Source organism: Camelina sativa, chromosome 17 (assembly GCF_030686135.1).
Source record: "Camelina sativa cultivar CO46 ecotype springtype chromosome 17, ASM3068613v1".
In the NCBI taxonomy this organism is placed as follows: domain Eukaryota; kingdom Viridiplantae; phylum Streptophyta; class Magnoliopsida; order Brassicales; family Brassicaceae; genus Camelina; species Camelina sativa.
In genome coordinates, this window is record NC_141896.1 from 38,517,897 (window position 1) to 38,537,543 (window position 19,647).

A 19,647-nucleotide genomic window follows, 5' to 3' on the forward strand; every position below is an offset into this window, starting at 1 on the left:
AACAGGGCAGGCCAATAAAGACTTCCTCTATAAGGCAATCAATGATATCTTCAAGATAAATTAAGAAAAGATCTTTAATTTGAAACAAAAATTCATATTGGAACTTCAAATACTAAACTGGAAATAGTGATATTTAGTTTTCTATCAACTATTTTCTTGAATTTAAATCAAACAAACACATGAAATATGTTAAAAACACCTTAAACTTTGTAACGTTTTATTTTATTTTTCATAATTTTTCGTTATTCTATTTTTCTGAGCTAGCATATCTACGTAATCATGCACTTATTCCACCAGAGAAGCGTACAAGAACACAGTGGTCCATCTCCAGACTTTAGTTCACCTTTTAAGCACTTCAATTTCGTCAACAATATCACCAAGTCCCATTCCTCAACATTGCTTAACCTATCAGGGTTTTTTTTCTCCAAGGCTCCAACCAACCATCTTTTCCTAAGACTCCAACTTCAAGCTCTTGTTACTTAAAAAAATGGAGGGTAGAAAAACACAAGGAAAAGGTTACTTGAAAAGCAAGTCTTACCTTGTGGAAGAAGAAATGGAGAATGATATGGATGAAGAGGAAGTTGGAAGGGATGAAGAGAAAAGAAAAGGATTGATGGATGGAGTTAGAAGGTCTAGTGGGAGCATCGATCGTGGTGGCTCATCGCGGCTTTGCCAAGTAGACAGATGCACAGCTGATCTGAAAGAGGCTAAACAGTATCACCGGAGACACAAAGTGTGTGAAGTTCATGCAAAGGCATCTTCTGTCTTTCTCTCAGGAGTTAGCCAACGCTTCTGTCAACAATGCAGCAGGTACCGTACTACAACCTAATTTACGTACCCCTTCAATTACAATTTTTTTCTGGATCTTTGAATAGGTCTTTCTTGGAGTTTGAAACAGGTTTCATGAGCTTCAGGAGTTTGATGAAGCTAAAAGAAGTTGTAGGAGGCGCTTAGCTGGACACAACGAGAGGAGGAGGAAGAGCTCTGGTGAGAGTTTTGGAGAAGGGTCCGGTCGGAGAGGAATCACTGGTCAGGTGATCCAGAATCAAGAAAGATCAAGGGTAGAGATGACACTTCCTATGCCAAACTCATCATTCAAGCGACCACAGATTAGATAGAGAAGCTGTCTGCTCTCTCTCTTCTGTCATCTAAATAATCTAAGAATCTCAAAAATATTGTGGTATCTAACAATGTCAAGATCAGCTGAGTCATGGTATTGACTCCTAGTATAGAGAAATAAATAACAAGCTACCACTCTCTATGTTTCTTACTTATCTGCAAATATGCTAAGACTCTCCTTAAATCTTGAATGTGCCTTGTATGTTTCCAAAGATATGGCAAAAGATGTGTAATACTCCTACTTACTAGCTCGTATGTGTGAATGCTAATTGGTAAAGGTTTTCAATACAGATACGAGTAAGGAGTGTGATTCATCCAAAAGCACAGGGGACTACTAACCGAAAGCCACGGCCGCTCTGAAGTTTGATCATCCTAACAGAGAGACACTTTGCTGCAGATTTCGCATATCTTTTATTAATCCTCAATCGCGTTGACGGCTTTCTTGGTTTGACATAAAACTACAAGTAGTAGAATACAAGATTTGAATAATAAACGACCATTAGTTATATTATATCAGTAAGTGAGAAAGAGTAGATTACAGTAGAAGCAAAACTCAGTGATCACTTGCTATGATGAGAAACACCACCCACTATATACATTATTTGACGTTTGAGTGACAGTAGATATAAACAACAAGAATTACCATACAAGAAAAGAAAAAGAAACAAAAAAATCATATATCGCTTTCTAATACTAGATATAGCTTCTGGTTTCCGTGCCTCATTCGAGATTGTTACCAAACATATTGGAGTACTGGAAACTAATTTAGCAAAAATCTTATCTATATCTTAAGTGAAAGTTATAACCTTAATTACATGAGTTCTCGCTACGTTTTCGAATTCCCAAGCTATTATTCTTAACGAAGCATCAAATTTTCTATCAAATCTCTCATGAACTAATAGCCATAGAAACAACAACAACAACAACACAACTTGACAACTTGGGGGGTTATTTCCTCTTCTCTAGATCTGAGATCAGTGCTAGCATTTTAGCCAAACGCAGCCAAAGATGATACCTATCAAAATTGATGACAACGAGAAGATATCTTAACTGGGCTGAAGAGAGCCCAAAACTATGACGGACGGACTTAGGGCATTATTACAGGGGAACACTTTTGGGTGTTAAAAATATTATAAAAATAATGTAAGATTATTACTTTAGATCTTTTGTAATAATATAATAATCTTAAACATATTACATTTATAAAAACTTTAAAAATAACATTTAAATTGCAAATTTATAAAACTTTTACTAAAATTCAAAATACAATACCAAATTTTTATGAAACAAAAAAGATTTTAAAAAAAATAAACATATTACTTAATTAAAGCACACAAACATTTTATTTAATTAATACATAGTTTAATGTCCAAATTTATTCTATATATTCTCAATCAAATCCTCTTTTAATTTGTTAAAAATTGTTTGCAAAAAATTGTATCCATTCACAGCTTGCCACGTCAGCTTAGAACTGAGTCAAGATCAGTTCTACATCAAAAACTAAAAAAGTGTTCTAAACCTACTATTCATTATTTTTCTATTTTTTTTAGGCTTAGAACACCCTTGATGTTCTCCCTATAATGATGGCCTTACAAGTGGGAGCATAAACGGTAGATCCAATGGCTAATTAAGAAGAAAGTCAGAAAAGCTCATCAGAGGGGTAACAATAAATCAAATACCAGTGTACCATATACCACCATAAAATAAAAATAAGAACGAAAACCTAAAAAAAAAAGAACTGGAATTGAAGAGTATTAATACTGAGAGGCTTATTTAGGGTATGATCCGATCCAAAAATAAATAAAAGTCTTGTGCAAATATGTGTGATGAGCATCACGTTTTGACGCATATATGAACTTGAAAACCATTAGAGGAAGAGTCCTCATTCTTGGACCACAAGGAACTTATGTTTCTAGCTTCTCTTTGGAACAGGTAATATATGTGAAAAGTTTTCTTTTCCTATCCAACTATTATAAAGGATGTTTCTTTAGCAATCGAGGGAGAGCGATTGGTAACATTTTATTGTTCATTTTATCATTGGTTCAGCGACAATGTTCAGTGTAAATTTTAACAACTAGCAATTAGAATTTTAATTGTTCTATATTTCTGGTCAACTAGTCACCAACAACTGCAAATCAAACACAACAAAGTTGTTTCTTATTATCGTTGGCGATTGGCGATTAGAAAACGAACATATTAAGTCGTTATACAAAACAAGCAAACATGAAACATGGCAAGATGGCATAGTTAATTCTTGGAACTTGTAATACTATTGGATGGAAACGTAACGACCATATCAGAACAAACTGCTATATTACATGTCTTTAGTCATGTAACTCATGTCATTAACTCATGTCATTAACTCTATGGAAGGTTATAATATAGTATATGTTCTTTATATTATTGTAAACTAAACAAATTTCTTCCAATTACCGAAACATAATTACATCATTTATTAAACGTTAAGCAAAATCGAAGAGAGGCTACAATAAAGAGAAAGTAAGAGATTACTAAGCATGGGTGTTTATGATAAATGGTGGTCCCTAGCTAATCCCTGGAGAATGGGCCAGTGATGTGTCCTAAAGAAAGACCCGAATGGGAGACACAAAGCCACAAGGTGAGATCTTTGTCTTCAATTTTGCTTCAGTTTAGTTTACTTTCTTCTTCTTATTTGCTGGTGTGTATGTGTCCCTACATGGCTTCGTTTACTTCCTTGGCTTACTTAATTTAGCTATTGGCCTGATCAATAGACTTGGTGTGTTTGTTACTAAGCTTTAGTATAATCAGTAGGGTTAAGAGGAACATTATCTGGTCAAAATATATACTCCCTTCATTTTCCAAGTTACTTGTTTAAAATTTTTATTTTGTTTCAGAAATATAGATGCATAAAGTAGAATGATACGCAACAACAAGCTAAACTTCTCGACTAGTTTTGTTGGAAGCTGATGATCACGTACGGATCATGGATCATGATTAGAATTTTGGATATTTTTTTCTGTAAATTATTGTATTGAGTACTGAAAATGACTGTTGAGTAAGCTCAAAGTTATGATCACGTAAAAGAGACAGAAAACAGACAAGAATTTTGAGAAAGAATTGAGTCATTGACTATGACTAGTCCTGCGTTTATTAATATGGTTTAAGCTGCACATAACTAGTAGTACTACTGTACAGTATTTCTTATCTAATGAAGCTAATTAAGGAGTTGTTTCAATTCGTCTTAATGTTTTGTAAAACTAGTATTCTTGATAATATACAATGTATTTAAAGTTAATAGATTGGAAAAAATATTACTACAATGTTTTATTTTCGTGTGTAAGCATTTTTTTTTGATAATCCAAGTATCTAAAGCACAGTGAACCCTGACTAACCCACTAGGCCGAAGGTTTGGCATACGGCAAGAGTGGTTCCTGGAGGTGTGTGTAAGCATTTTATGTCATACTATTACTTACTTGTGTATGTATTGAAGCTAGATAATATTTTATAGTCATTAAAAAATGCAGTTTGTATGTGTTTTTTCTTAACTAGCATTTGATCATTAACTAATGAAGTGTGTCTCAATCTAGACCACAAAGGTCTAATATGCAAACTATAGATTCCATTTGCATATGATATGATACCAGTTAGACTTACCAATAAATAATGTGTTCTCTTCTTCTTTGAATTGCCTTTTAAGTATACTTTTATTATAAAGCGATTGTTGCTTTCTGCTTAAAACTTTTTAAGAGTATTTTTGGAAGACCGTGTCCCTTACTACGAGAACCTTCAAAGTTCAAAGCGTATGTGCTTCTGACCGTGAGCTGTAGACTTCTAATTTTAAAAATATACCAAACAACAAATCTAATCTAATAGTATATTAACAAGAACTTAAAAATCAAAATTTATGTAGTGCATAACTTAGTAAATTATATAGATAATGCCTCGTTATTAAGAAACTAAAATAGAGCAACATGTGGGATCGTTTAGGGATCCAAAACTACTTTAAACAAAATCATGACACAAACACCATAACCATTACTTCACTATATGGCTTAGATCTCATTCTTCTAAAGCCCCCACAAAAAGTCAAACCCTGATTGATTCGCCACGTATCCAACTAAAACTCCTCCTTATATAAACACAACTTCAATAAACAGTTTAACACATTCACACACAAGTACCGTTTTGAAAATGGGAGATGACCGGACAAGTACACCAAACTCCGGCGAGACCGAACCAGAGACGTCCCCGGAGACGTCATTATCATCAGAGTTCGAGTTTGGATCATTGACTCCCTCTTCTCCATCACAAGACCCCTTCTCGGAGAATTCTCCCGCCGATCACCTTTTTCTCAACGGCCGTCTTTTACCTCACTTTTTCCCGACGAGCACGACGACGACACGCTCAGTTTCACGTACGACCAGCGAAAACACTTTCCGGAGCAACAGTTCGAGCAGTGATAGTAGCAGCCCGACGTCTTACACTCCAAGAACAAGCACTTGCAATATCTTCAAGATCACGAGTTCGAGCGAAAGGGACAAAACTAAGTTAGCATGTTTCGGTCCTCGCTCCGAGAACGAGGAGATAATGGGCCTAAGGTCCGGAATCTGCCGTAGGAGCAAAGAATATTATCAGAATCATCATTACAAGCCATCTTTAATATTGGATCCAAAGAAGAAACCACCGACGAGGAACAATGGTAAAACCGTTAACACTTCAACTACTACGAAAAAGGTTTCGTATTTGCCGCAATGCAAGAGGAAGAAGGCGACGGAGATCGTGACGGCACAGCTTTACGGGTCATATTCACGGGGGTGGCAGCATATAACTCCGGTGTTTAAAAGAGAAGGATCGGTGAAAAGTAACGGAGGAGGGATTAAGGTCGGTGGAAGGAAGAAGAAGAAGAAGAAGACGACGATGAAGGAGAAGAGGACGAAGAAGGTGGAAGAGAGAAGAGGAATGAGTAAGTTGATGAAGTGGTGGAAGAGGATTTTAAAAGCGGTCGTGTTTGCTTGCAGGGAGTGTCATGCCATGGAACCTCAAATACTTGCGAATCATGATGCTGATGTGAAGAAGAAAATAATTAAATGTCCATAATCATAATTTCAATGTTTTTTTTTAAATCTATTTGATTTTTTTTTTCCTGATAATATAAACAAAATTTTTGGAAATCGAATTACATAAAAAGAACATTAAAATTATGTGTCAATAACTAACAAAAATAGACTTTAGTTAACAAAAATAAGGACAGAACGAAAATAAAAAACTAACACAAAGTGACCAAAACAGAAAAAACGACCGAAACAACAATTAAGAAAAGATTAATTTGTTTTTTAAATGTAGCTTAAGCCGGACGATCCAAAAGGTTCAGTCAAAGGAAAGGTCATGTTGGCTCTGCTATTATAGTTTTGGGACTGATGGTCCTGTACTTCTGTCACCTGAACCTTCCAAATAGAAGCTTTTATTAACGTTGGCAATGGGGCCATTTTACGTCACAGTCTTGCTCTTTTGTGGGTGGTATATATGAGAGGACCATGTTGATGTTGGAAGGTAAAATAAGTTTTGGAGTGGGACTTGCATGTGGTCCAACCATCGGTCGTTGGCTCGTCCAGTAGTTGAAAGGTGGACGAGACCGTTGTTGTGGTGGAACGGTAAAATGAATTATTGGTTGAGTCAACGAGAAGAGGTCTGAGAGGTAAATAATTACTTTAGATTTTATAAAAATACGAAAATTCACAAATTAAAAACAATAAATAAATAAATAATATTAACACCCGCGGTGTACCGTAGGACCATATTTTTTTGTTTAGAAAGGCAATATAGAATTTATTTATTATATTAACTATATATGTAACTAATATCTTTTGTATTTTTTACATCAATATATTATGTAGTGTATAACTTCCATTATCAACATGTAGTGGTGTATTATATAGTTAGGATATACTTATTGTTCATTAAATTTAATTTAGTCAATAAATATACTTTTTGTGATTTTCCTTTTTCATTTAAAATGTAAAGATAATAGTATTACATAATATATTCTATTTTTATAATTATATGAGTATACTATAATTTGATTTTGTAATTTTTGTTGTTTTATCTCTATATCATTTAACTTTTGTATTTATAGTTGTGCAAGTTGATTAAAATGGTGGAGTGTTTTTTTTTGTAAACTTTTTTTTAAATCAAGAAGTTTAATCGGAAATCTAGGCTGTTATTATTCTCTACAATTAATCAATCTATATACACATTTTTGAAGTACATTTTGGGTTATACCCTTTTATTTGTACTTATTTACAAAGTTAATCCCTAAAAAATTTTCAAAAATAACATTACTCCAGATTTTGTTTCCTAAATATTTTACATACCATCTCGGTTCTCAACTAAAAAACAGTAGAATCAATATGGAAACCGAAATTATGATATATTTACCCACACTTTCTATTGTGTATTGAAGATATTATATCTTTGAATCATTTGCAAACAAAGAAAACAACAATTTGATTCCTATTTTGTTTTCCAAAACCTGTGAGCTTTGATTCTTAATGTTAAAAAAACTTCGATTCACATTTATTTAAATATTATAATTAATATCTATAAACTTAATAAAATTTTAAAATATTACGAATATGTAAAAATAATTTTTTTAAAATACTATATAATATGGTTACATAGTAGATGGATTATAAATAGGAGATGTTGAAATTAATAAAGTATCATTAAATTTGTGCTAACACGGTTAAATCTTCATTTTATTATTCATCAACACTATTAATATTAGAATATTTGACATAAAAAATTAAATTGATTTAACTAAGATTGTGTAAAATAATTAAATAATTAGGGAAAATGTGACTTAATCATAGCGTATAAATGACTTACTATGTATTTAGATCCCTTATCTTTTGTTATAATAATTCAAAATCAAAATAAAATCTCAAACACTAAACAAAATAAACTAAATACAACAAACAAAATGGTCATGAAGTATATTGCGGGTTAAAAAATAATATAAACATTCAACAGCAAACGGTCAGGAAATTTAGTGATGCTCTATTTGGAAAACATCTAATATTTAACAAACAAATAAAATATAAAATATAAATAATAGTAAAAATTATATGCACGCGGTGTACCGCGGGTTAAAATCTAGTTGTGTTTAAGATTTAGTACAGTTTTTTAGAATATAGATTAATTAAATATAAAATATTTAATGCTAATGGGTGTTGGTCCAATAATTTTGGAAATTTGAATAGGAGAAAATCATCTTCTATTAGATTCTGAATTTGATATTATTTAAAATAAAAAATAATTGTAAAATTTAATGTCAATGGCATAGTTGTAAATATGATAGAACTTTAGGATTTTTTTTATAAATATCTCTAAAATTGTATATATAGATGAAAATAGCACTAGACTGTTGAGGAAAAGAAAAAAGAAAAAAAAAATAGCACTAACTAAACAATGGATCATCCCTAAATCCCTTTAGATTTAATTTGCAATTAAAAAAAGCTCATCAAAGTTTGGGCTGGGCCTGTTTTATATCTTTAGCTGGATTGTAATGCAATTCAAGTCGATCGGGTCGGGTCGGGTCGTTGTTTATGTTTTTTTTTTACGGAAATAAAAAATGAGAAGTAAGAAAGACAAAAATGAAAAAAAATAAAAATTGAATAAGCAAATCGAGAAAATTTCATAATCGAAGTTCTTCTTCTTCTTCTTCTTCTCGATCTCTTGGTGCTCGAGAGACAGAGAGAGAGAAAGAGCATCGAAGAGAGAATTTTTCTTGGGAAGATAACAAAAAAAAAAACGAAGACTGAAGGAAGAAAAAACAAAGAAGATCTGTATTATATTACTCTTCGTTCAACTAATTTATAAAAGGTAATCTCTGAATGCGATCCTCAGAAAATTTCTCGGATTTTGACATCGTAATCGTAGATAACAAATTTGAATTTATATTTTCCTTTCTGGGTGATTTGATTATATGGTAGAAAATTCAATCAGAGTGTTTCGAATTACGTGTATGTTGTTGAATTTTTTTTTGGTATCATGTAGTTGAGAAATCGAGTATGCATTGTGATAAATCAGATTTTAGTAATAGATCTCAGTTTTTGGGGAATGTGCTGTATAATAGTTGAAAGGGTTGACTCAATTTTGGGGAATTTTTTTAATTCGCAAGTGAGAGATTCTGCTTGTTGATGCAATCAAAGTGTGTAAATTTTGCAGAGAGGGGGAAGAAGGTGAATATATTGTTTTTGTTGGTTTTATTCTTGTGGAAATGGATGATGTTGCTGGTTTACAAGAGGCAGCTGGAGCCAGATTTAGCCAGTTTAAGTTAATCGGCAGAGGATCCTTTGGTGATGTCTACAAAGCGTAAGTATCTTTCTGATTCTTTCTCACTTCTTAAGATCAGAAGGAATGCCACAGAACACACACGACTTCTTATTTTTTGTGTGTGGATATTTTGGTAGACTAGCAGCTTGTTAGGTTCATCTAACTTGTGGAAAAAGCAGAAATTTGTGGAAGAGATATTATCCATTCCGGCTTGATCTAGGATAATCTGACTTGCATTTGTTTTCTTATATTTTTCTATAAGGATTGGCTAAGAACAGTTGCGTTTGCTTTATTCATATGCTGAAATGTTGCCTCTGCTTATCAGGTTTGATACGGATCTTAACAAAGAAGTTGCCATTAAAGTTATCGATCTGGAAGAATCGTAAGTATTTGCGTTTTGATATGTTTTTATCTCGCTATCGAATATGTAGTCTCCACTTACACGTTTGGATATTACTCTGTTTGCTCTCTATTAAAATTGAACATTGGTTTTCCAAAACCTTGCGTATGCTATGTTTTGCGATTGTCAAAGATATTAATCTACATATGATTTTATCTGTAAAATAGCTCTAGTTTTCAGCTGTAGTGTCCTTGTCTCAAGATTACCACAATGCTCAGTGCCCTTTTTTAACTAGCCCCTTTACTTTATATCTGACAGAGAAGATGAGATTGAAGATATACAGAAGGTATCTCTTGGATTCGCGTCAATTTTTTTGGTTAGTATTAACGATGCAAGATTGTCGTGTTCACATCTTGCTATTAATCCCAGGAAATTTCAGTATTATCGCAATGCCGTTGCCCATATATTACCGAATACTATGGTTCTTACCTTCACCAGACCAAGTTATGGATCATCATGGAATACATGGCCGGTGGCTCAGTTGCTGACCTTGTATGTTATTTCACTTCTTTGCGGGGTTGAATTATATAATTGTTTGTGTGATTATGCACACATCTCTCTCGTTGGTGCAAATTGTAATCTCTTAAAACTTTATTGCGAGTGTAGCTTCAACCTGGTAATCCATTGGATGAAATTTCAATTGCTTGTATCACGCGCGACCTACTTCATGCTGTTGAATATCTCCACACTGAGGGAAAAATCCACAGAGATATTAAAGGTTTTCTCTGCTTATATATTTTAGATCCAACTTTGTTTTCTCATTACTTATTGCATGACAATTTTTTTCCCCCTATTTGCAGCCGCTAATATTTTGTTGAGCGAGAATGGTGATGTTAAGGTATTCTCTACCTCTTAAACTTATTTGATTCATTTCTTAAATTTTCTTTTATGTCCGAGTGGTTTTAGTTGCGTAGCTGATCTCCAACTTCTTTCACGCATATCAGGTCGCGGACTTTGGTGTTTCTGCACAATTAACCCGAACAATATCAAGGAGAAAGGTGTTTATTTTGTTATGTTAATGAAATTCCTGACTCTATGTCGTGTTTCTTTCTTCTTCATTTATCGTTAATGTTCTAGAATTCTCGTAATAGGCTCAGTCACTTTATTTGCCCTTATCGTTGTGCAGTTTCACTTCCCATGCTTTTCCATACTCTAATCATTCTAATGTTTGAACATGTTGGTTGGGAAGTATATGTCATAAGTGTCCCTACGGAAGCTGGAGGATAACTAATTATTTTATTAAATTTTATCTCTCGGCTGTGATGGTTTAGTGTTATTATACATCTACTTGGACTGCATTTGCTAATTATATATATTGACAGACGTTTGTAGGAACACCATTTTGGATGGCACCAGAAGTGATTCAGAACTCAGAAGGGTATAATGAGAAGGTATCTCGTCCATCTGCCTTAGCTTCTTTTGTTCTTCTAGTTTACACAATCTTCTGTGTATGTCCTGGCTTTACTTATTTTGTAGCCTTTTCTAATCATGTCTGTTGCAGGCAGATATATGGTCTCTTGGAATAACATTGATTGAGATGGCAAAAGGAGAACCTCCCCTTGCCGACCTTCATCCTATGAGAGTGCTTTTTATCATTCCCCGGGAAAGCCCTCCTCAGGTTCATATTTCTAATTTTATGGGCTTTGTTGGATGGTTAGAATGCATTTTTGAGCTAGATATTTAACTTTCTGTATTTATTGCGAAGTCGCCTTTCTCGAGCTAGATATTTAACTTTCTGTATTTCCTCTGCAGTTAGATGAGCATTTTTCACGTCCTTTGAAGGAATTTGTTTCGTTTTGCTTGAAAAAGGCTCCTGCTGAGGTACTTGTAGTGCAGTCTCTGATCTTTATTGCCAGCAGTGACACGCCAAGATCTCTCATACAACTCTTCCTTGTACTTGCAGAGACCAAGTGCCAAAGAACTTCTCAAACATAGGTTTATAAAAAATGCTAGGAAAAGCCCAAAACTTCTTGACAGAATAAGGTGTGAGGTTTATTCTCATCTACAGTGTTGGTTTGTGGTTCCAATTTATGATTCCGCTTGAGAATAACTATGCAGTTTGATATGTAGATAGTTTTCAGTTAATTAATTTTGTTCTATCTGCTTTATGCCGAAAGAAAATGCAGAACATATTCTTATGTTGTCCTTTTTTTTTTGTTTTAAGAGAGCGGCCAAAATACCAAGTAAAAGAAGACGGCGAGAGTCCAACAAATGGTCCAAAATCTCCGGTTGAATCATCTGGGACTGTTAGAGTAGTTGGAGATGAGAGAGGCCAGGGAACTTCTGTAACTAGGTTGGATATATGACCAAAATCTATTGGGATTTCTTCTCTCTTTCTTGTTTATCAAAATGTTAAGAACTTGGAGCTACAGTTTTCAGGTAAAACCTGTCAAAAATGCGGGGTGGGACTTTAGCATCGGGGGTTCTCAGGGTGCTGGAACTGTTAGAGCTTTAAAACCTCCACAAGCTAGGGAGAGGCGTCAAGAAGCTAGTTCTAATCAGACTTCTCAAAAAACATCACGAGCCAGTGGTGGTCATTTGTCATCCACTTATGGTAGTGCAGTCCCTGAAATATCTGAAGGAGGTTTTGTTAAAAGAGATTCTTATCAGAATGACTATCAAGAAGAAGTAAGTTCCTTTGCCTCTTGTATGCCTAGATGTAGTCCGTGTCTCACCTATCGCGATTCTTTCTTTTTAGCAGATATTGCATGGGAAAATCCTCTTTAGCTTCACAAATATATCATGATCTGTTGAGTTAATCGTTTTTAGTTTGATTTAAGCTCCTTTGACTTGGGAGGAACAAGATTTAACATGTTTTTCACATCCTTGTATTTCCGAATTTTCAGGATGATTCATCACTCAGTGGTTCCGGAACTGTTGTCATAAGATCTCCGAGAAGTTCTCCATCATCATCATCTTTTTTTCGTGATCAAAGCTCTGGGGTATTGGAAATTATTTCTCTCCTTTTTTTTTTGTTGCTTATAAAGCAAGTCTGTGTGCTCTTCCTTGTCTGATTCCAGTTCTGCTGTGTAGTCCACCAGCAGGTATGCATCTTTTGATGATGCTTCTACAAGTGGAACAGTTGTTGTCCGTGGGCATAATGATGATTCTGGATCACCTCGAACACCAAGATCTAGACTAGGGCTTCAAGAAAGAAGTTCCAGTGCCTCAGAAGATAGCATAGCGAATCTTGCAGAGGTTTGTTTAAAACTTTTATCTTTTGAGTTATCTCTGAAATTTCAAGTTATTCTTTTGTGTTCCTGCTCATTTACAATTAGTTTCCATTCTTTTTTCAGGCAAAAGTAGCACTTGAAGCAGGTTTCAGAAGGGGAAATGCTAGGGAAAAACTTGGTAACGGAAAGGTTAACAAAAGAAGGGAGCAAGCTACAGATAATTCTGAGTACTTGAGGTTAGTGTGTGTGTGTGTAATGTATACCAAAGCTTCTGCTGGTCACAGCATTTGTGTGGTGATTTCTGACGCGAGAGCTATTACCTTGCAGAAATTCCCGCGATCATCCTGATAAACAAAAACCAGTTATAAGATCACAGCAAGTGAGTGATGATGAAGATGACTCCAATTTGGCTTCATTGTCTGCATCATTGTCAATATTGCTTTTACCATCTCTAAAAGAGGTAAACTCTTATATATGGTATCCCTGATATATGCACATTTGGCATCTTACTTCTCTCGATGAGTTATGAGTCGTCTTCAATTTTGAGAAGAAAAAGGTTTCGTTTTTGAGTTATAAGCTGCAATAATGTAGGCTGTTGGGGGTGACGACTCCAAAGGATCTGTTGGACATAGAGTTTCGAGATCCTTAGTGAAAATGGAACGTGAAAAGCCTGGTTCTTCTGAAGCGTTTATTGCCAAACTGATAGAACAGTTGGGAAGGTACGGGAAACTCTAGAAGAACACACACGTTGCATACATTATTAGTTTGATTGTGTTGTTGTCAATAGTTTGATCTAATGAGCCTCGAAAATCTGTCATACAGTACAAAGGAAGTGTCAGTAAAAGAAGTGCAAGACATGGCGATCCGTGTGTTTGCTAAGACAATGAACAATGATGCAGAAAACAAAAGAAAGCAAGCTAGCAAAGAATTTAGTTCCAATGCAAACTTTAGCCCACTTGCAAGATTCTTATTCTCAAGGTTAGATTGATGATAATGATTAGCATTACATTTTTCCTGAATTTGAAACCTCAGAATTCGAGAAACAGATTAATAACTTTCAAATGTTTTGTATTTTTATGTGTGTTGTTTGCAGATGGCTAGGTCAAACATCGCGTGATCTAAACCAAAGTTGAGACACGCACAGAAGACGGAACATAAGAATGTTGTTTGTGTGTCTTTTTACATTGATTGATGCATTAAATTTTGGTATTTATGTGTATAATTTTTCAGCAGAAGAGGGTGTATTTATATATTTTTTAAGTTTTTTTTTTTTCTTAATATAATTGTCATTTCCTTCCTTATTTGTCTCTCATTTTTATCTCTATTTTTCCTTCCTTGTTTTTTTTTCGAGAGGAAGCATATTCTTAGTTGTATAATTAAGGGCTTGCCTTTTTATCTATGACATATGTAATCACTCTTACCATTTCATTCATAAACTACGTTACTCATTAATTATCATTCTTTTGTTAATTCTTCCACTAAATTGGCCATTTCAGTGTGGTTACTTTCGGGCCCTCTGAAGATGTTAAAAGCTTCGAAAAAGGACACGTATTCACGACTTAATACAATGTATTCATAATTTCATATAAACGTAGATGGGTAAGTGGACCCTTTTTGGTCGGAGATATGGTCAAACAACGAAAAAACCCATTAGTCACCCTAGTCAGTAGTCACAGTCACACACATTGATCAAAAACGGAGTTTTGTGGTAACGCCGTTATCATCTACGTACGTGGCTCAAACACAAACACTGCGCCAAATATGTAGAGAACTATGTGACCCACCCCAGTTTGTATATTCCTATCCGAGCCAGGGTTTACCTCAGCTCAGCCGACGTGCTTGTCAGTCACCTTCACGTAGATGACAGCACCACCACCTGTCTCCAACATTGTCCTGATGAGTAATGAATCCACACGTGGATCGGTCTTTCGGATTCTAGTATGGGAGCCTCCAACATTAAATTTTTGTAACGTCAAAATGTTGTCAATTGAGAAAAAAACATATATCTATTTACGAGAGTGATGTGCGAAATGTATACGAAAATGCAGAGTTGTGACTTGTGAGGGGTTGTGAAATGCTCCAACCCGATTTCTATCTTACCGCGATAGCTCGCGGCCAAGTTTTACCGAGGAATACTTAGCATTTTCCGATTCAATTCTAGACAAGTCATTTTAAGCATAAAACAGAATACTTGAATTAATAACGAGGTTCTAGTACAACGGTGAGTTTGCTAGTAAGCTATTACACGTTTTCATACTAGACCGAGTACAACTACCCATAAATAACCATCCTTCCTTCCTTGCTTTAGTCCCACGAACTAGTTCCAGCGTTCCAATTACCTTCCCGATCAGAATTCTTTCCTGCGACACAAAGGAGGCATAAGCAAAAAGATTTGCTTAGTGAGAGCGGTCGTCCCGTCTCACCAGGCCACAAGCAAGTAATCGCAATCAAACAGTCAATATTCCAAGTCACGAACAGAAACTCGTCTAGCGTAACCATGCGGAGTTACCGAGCAATCTTCCCGCAACCAGACAGTCCTTAGCAAACATTACTGTTCCCAAGTGAACCGCCGATCTAGATCCTCGATAAACCGCATCGATCACCAAGACTAAACAGCAGATAATCAAGATAACGACAAGCAATCATACAGATCATACAGGACAATCAAGGACTAAGTGAATCTATGCAAGAAAACGACACAAGACTCGTCGCCATGGTCACGCAACTCACCTTTTTTTCTCGGATACAGTTTCTAACACCTCTTGTCGCGTAGAATCTCGACCAGATCTCCCTATCGCTCGTGCTTCCTAGAAATCTACGACAAACAGACCAGATTAACGTTCCCTTCGATGATACTTGATAAACTGTCGATGAACACACAGTTCAGACGATACTTACCCAACTACTCGACGATCTCTCTCGGTTCCTCGGCAAATTCTCTCGGTTTCTCGGCAATCTCTCTATTCTTTCTGAGTTCTTAATTTTCTCGTTTCTCGTTCGCGAAGAACAACATTCTCTTCTTTTATATAAACGATTTCCGGCAGTTAACACCGAAGAAAACCGTTCCAAAACCGTCAAATACGTCCGCATCTTTTCTCTCCCGCAAATAACTGTTCCCGCGTTTTATAAATAAAACGACACCGTTCCACTAAAAACCGAGAAAACACAGAAATCAGCGTACATGTTCGAGAGTCTATCCGCGGTTTCACGTTTCACCGATAGCCGCTTGTCCGCTTCCCGACCAACTGCCCCACAAAGATTGAATGTCCGAGACTTTATGCAGATTTATCGGACTTTAGCTCAAATGATCGACTAACTCAATCGACCATCGCTCGATCATTCAGATGACGTGCGGAGACGGGCCTTACAGGTTGCCCCATCTAGTTCACCCAGTGGAAGTAATTTGGTTGAGTGGGGTTGAAATATCGTTAGTGATACGATAATGGCTAAATTAAGAACAATTCAAAGTATAGAGCCCCTGACTGTAACATAAACCTTGTCAATACCAAAATTTTAACATCCCCTTAAACACGTTTAAGAAGTAATAGATACCAAAGATTAAGCTGATATTTTTCTTCCTTTTTTTTGTGTGTGTGGGTAAGTCCTAGATTAAATTAGTTGCACATTTGTCAAAAATTCCTACATGTTAAAAAGTGAAATAAGAAGGTCAGCTACGTACTTTGGCATTTTTTGAGTGAATAATTTTTGGAATTAACCAGTGCTAAACTCGCATATCCCGATAGTATCCGGCGTTTTGATGGAAGCTTTTATTAACAAAGCACCAAAGACCTCCCAACGCATGAAGACAAAAGCCGTTCTACGTAACGCAAGTCATAACTCATAACTCATAGCATATACTGATGGTATACTATACAAATAGTTATAAAATACTCTCTCTGTTTCAAAATATAAGATGTTTTAGATAAATTTGTTGTTTCATAATATAGGATGTTTTCAAATTTCAATGCAACTTTTAGATTTGTTTAGTATTTTATATTATGCAGTATTATTTTTGATTGGTTGAACTTGTTAAAAATAAAGTCTTCTTAATCTGCGTGTTTTGCTTAAAACATCCTATATTTTGAAAGGGAAGAAGTATATTTTAATAGAAAAATTACAATAATATGTAATAGAAAAGATTTTCAAATGTTTTCTACTGGTCCTTATGGGTCCATGTTCGCCGTCCGTGCCCAAAATTTCTTCAATCTTCACTATCCCCAAAAAGGAGATGAGTTTTAAGAGTGTTATCACATGATTCCTCCACGTGGTGACGATGACGGTGACTCCATCCGTTGGATCTGAAGACGACGAAGACGATAGTGCTTTTATAACTGTTTTATACGTTTTTTTTTTATCACAAAGTTGGCGACAAAGAATCAAACAAATCAAATCTCAATCCCTTCCTTTGTCTCTCATTATGAAGCCGCCTTCTTATCCTTTTTCACTTAATCAAATGCTACTTAATAATTAAACTCACGCAAATCTTTCGTAAATTAGTCATTGGACTTATTAAAATAAGATTTGATGCAAAACACAAACACACAAAAAAAGAGTCAAAAGTAAAAAAAAAAAAAAAAAAAAAGCAGTCCAAACTGTGAAAATGACGTAAGCGTAAAGAAGTAAGGTAAATGCTTCTAACGTACGCCGCAGCCAGAGGAGAGATGGGTCCGGTCTCACCCACGATTGGTGCGTGTGTTCACGACACTTGGACCATTGTCTTTTCAAGCCGACGACGACGATACTCAATAAACTATTTTTAGTCTTTTTAATAACAAACCATACAATAATACTAGTATATTTCTTCTACACACACACACACGACCCCCAAAAAGAAAGCACTATAATAATTCATACTGTATAAAAGAAAAACTAAAATTACTGCCATAATTCAGATCTTATGTAAATTATGTTGATTTTTTATACATAATAGGGTTTCATAATACTATAATATACATAACAACTTGTTTTTCTTATCCATGTCAGCTAAAAATTACTATATTTTAGCTTTTTTTCTCCACTTACTTCTACAAAAACGGAAAATATTTTTTTTTTCCAAGACAGAAAAATAAAAAAACGTTATTTTTTACTCTAAAGAAACGACGACATTATAACCCAAAAAAAAAAAAAACTCACGGCCTATTCCGCCGGAGGAGCTAGGTTAAGATCCAGATCTAACGGCTGAGATATCTTCCCAGCTCCACCTTCGAAATCCACGACCGAAGACGTCTCAGACTCGCTCTGGAAACCGCACGCAGTCACCTTAGGAAACGCCGTCGTCATGTTGAAGTAGTAAACAGGACGTGTAACCGGAATCCTACGGTACACTCCACCGCCGCCGCCGCCTAAGCTGAGTTCTAGCTGCGGCGGTGGTGTAACAAACCGCGCCGGCTTAGGAGGAGAAGACGAGCTGACGACAGTGCTACTCTGACAAGAAGGACTATTATTACCACCACCACCGCCGGCGTTCCCGTGGAGCTCAAGAAACGTCGGGAAATTGGTCTTAGCCTTGGAACCGCGAAACTCACGCGCGGCTGAGTCGTAAGCACGCGCCGCTTGCTGAGCCGTGTCGAACGTGCCGAGCCAGACACGTGTTTTCTTAACCGGATCTCGGATCTCAGCTGCGTATCGTCCCCATGGACGTTTCCTGACGCCTCTGTAACGAATCTCTTTGGCTGCATTATTATTATTATTATGATTGTTACCACTCTCACGAGTCGGGTTTGTAGGAGGTGGTGAAACCACAACCGGGTCGGGTTTGGAACCCACGTTCGTCGTCATTGGCCTGATCGAAAATGAATGAAAGGAACGAGAAGATCGGTGAAGAAGGAGTTTAGTTTTGTGGTAATGATATGAATGAGAGAAAAAAAAAAAGCCTTAAATAGGATCGGAGGCGAGAGAGAATGAGAGAGTAAAGCAACGCTCCTTTTGGGGAGCTTTCTTGTGAACAGTCAAACAAACCCAAATGCCTTAATTTTTTTTTTTTTTTTTCAATTAATTTATCTCCTCTCATGCTCACACATATTAAAAACTGTTGTTTTTTTTTGTTAACATATCCACTTATCTCTGGCCACGTGTTCAGTGCTCCTCCTACAAAGAATCTTTTTTTTTTTTACCCTTTCGTAGTTTCGTTGAAACAAAGACTGCACAAATCATAATACGTTCAAATTCAATAATAGTGTATCGAGTACAAACTGTTATTTTTAATTAGAGTTACTGGCCTATATTAAAAAGGTATGTCATACAAATTGGTTGAAAACATGTTTTGTATTAACTCTATAAAACATGGTATATTTGCCCACTTAATTAATCGTTTTCGGTAGTTCTCTAATCAACAATAATGTAATATACGTGGGGTTTAAATTTAGATGATGACACAATGATAATATTAACACATAATGTACTAATATTATCGGTTTTCTGTGGTGTCGATATAAATTTAAAACTTACTATGTTGCATGTCTATCTAGCAAAAAAAGGAATATAAAAAAACTAAATTGTCGGATCTATTATTTGCTTGTTATTTTGTAAACAATAAGTAGTTTCGACTAAAAATTTATGCTATCAAAAGAGGGAAAGATTAACTATCTGCTTGTCATTTTGTAAACAATTTTATCAATTACAAACTTCACAAAGTTGATAAAA

General features: G+C 35.4%; 3 protein-coding genes and 1 pseudogene across 5 annotated transcripts; 3 read left to right on the forward strand and 1 right to left on the reverse strand.

Annotated features, from left to right (window-relative positions):
• The first annotated feature begins 303 nt into the window (after nucleotides 1-303).
• LOC104758654 (squamosa promoter-binding-like protein 4) lies at nucleotides 304-1,635 on the forward strand. 2 transcript variants are annotated; one of them, XM_087496286.1, is made up of 3 exons: nucleotides 304-810; nucleotides 899-1,061; nucleotides 1,411-1,635. In XM_087496286.1, exons 1-3 carry the CDS (start codon nucleotides 488-490, stop codon nucleotides 1,477-1,479), a joined length of 555 nt encoding a protein of 184 aa, XP_087352412.1. In that variant the 5' UTR covers nucleotides 304-487; the 3' UTR covers nucleotides 1,480-1,635. The 2 variants fall into 2 exon arrangements, 1 of the variants encoding a protein (XP_087352412.1); XR_762759.3 differs by having other exon boundaries at nucleotides 369-810; nucleotides 899-1,213.
• A 3,641-nt stretch (nucleotides 1,636-5,276) lies between these two features.
• LOC104758655 (uncharacterized) lies at nucleotides 5,277-6,296 on the forward strand. The gene has a single exon (XM_010481559.3). The coding sequence runs from the start codon at nucleotides 5,290-5,292 to the stop codon at nucleotides 6,193-6,195; it is 906 nt and encodes a 301-aa protein (XP_010479861.1). The 5' UTR covers nucleotides 5,277-5,289; the 3' UTR covers nucleotides 6,196-6,296.
• A 2,419-nt stretch (nucleotides 6,297-8,715) lies between these two features.
• LOC104758656 (uncharacterized) lies at nucleotides 8,716-14,457 on the forward strand. The gene is made up of 21 exons (XM_010481560.3): nucleotides 8,716-8,979; nucleotides 9,325-9,471; nucleotides 9,758-9,814; nucleotides 10,091-10,118; nucleotides 10,202-10,324; nucleotides 10,439-10,550; nucleotides 10,633-10,670; nucleotides 10,777-10,830; nucleotides 11,155-11,223; nucleotides 11,334-11,450; nucleotides 11,585-11,653; nucleotides 11,736-11,815; nucleotides 11,997-12,125; nucleotides 12,205-12,460; nucleotides 12,679-12,774; nucleotides 12,866-13,030; nucleotides 13,129-13,241; nucleotides 13,333-13,465; nucleotides 13,597-13,724; nucleotides 13,828-13,983; nucleotides 14,099-14,457. The coding sequence occupies exons 2-21, from the start codon at nucleotides 9,377-9,379 to the stop codon at nucleotides 14,136-14,138; spliced, it is 2,058 nt and encodes a 685-aa protein (XP_010479862.1). The 5' UTR covers nucleotides 8,716-8,979; nucleotides 9,325-9,376; the 3' UTR covers nucleotides 14,139-14,457.
• Nucleotides 14,458-17,900: 3,443 nt separating this feature from the next.
• LOC104758658 (ethylene-responsive transcription factor 8 pseudogene) lies at nucleotides 17,901-18,997 on the reverse strand (annotated as a pseudogene). The gene has a single exon (XR_015586067.1). The product of XR_015586067.1 is annotated as an ethylene-responsive transcription factor 8 pseudogene (transcript).
• Between the last annotated feature and the right edge of the window lie 650 nt (nucleotides 18,998-19,647).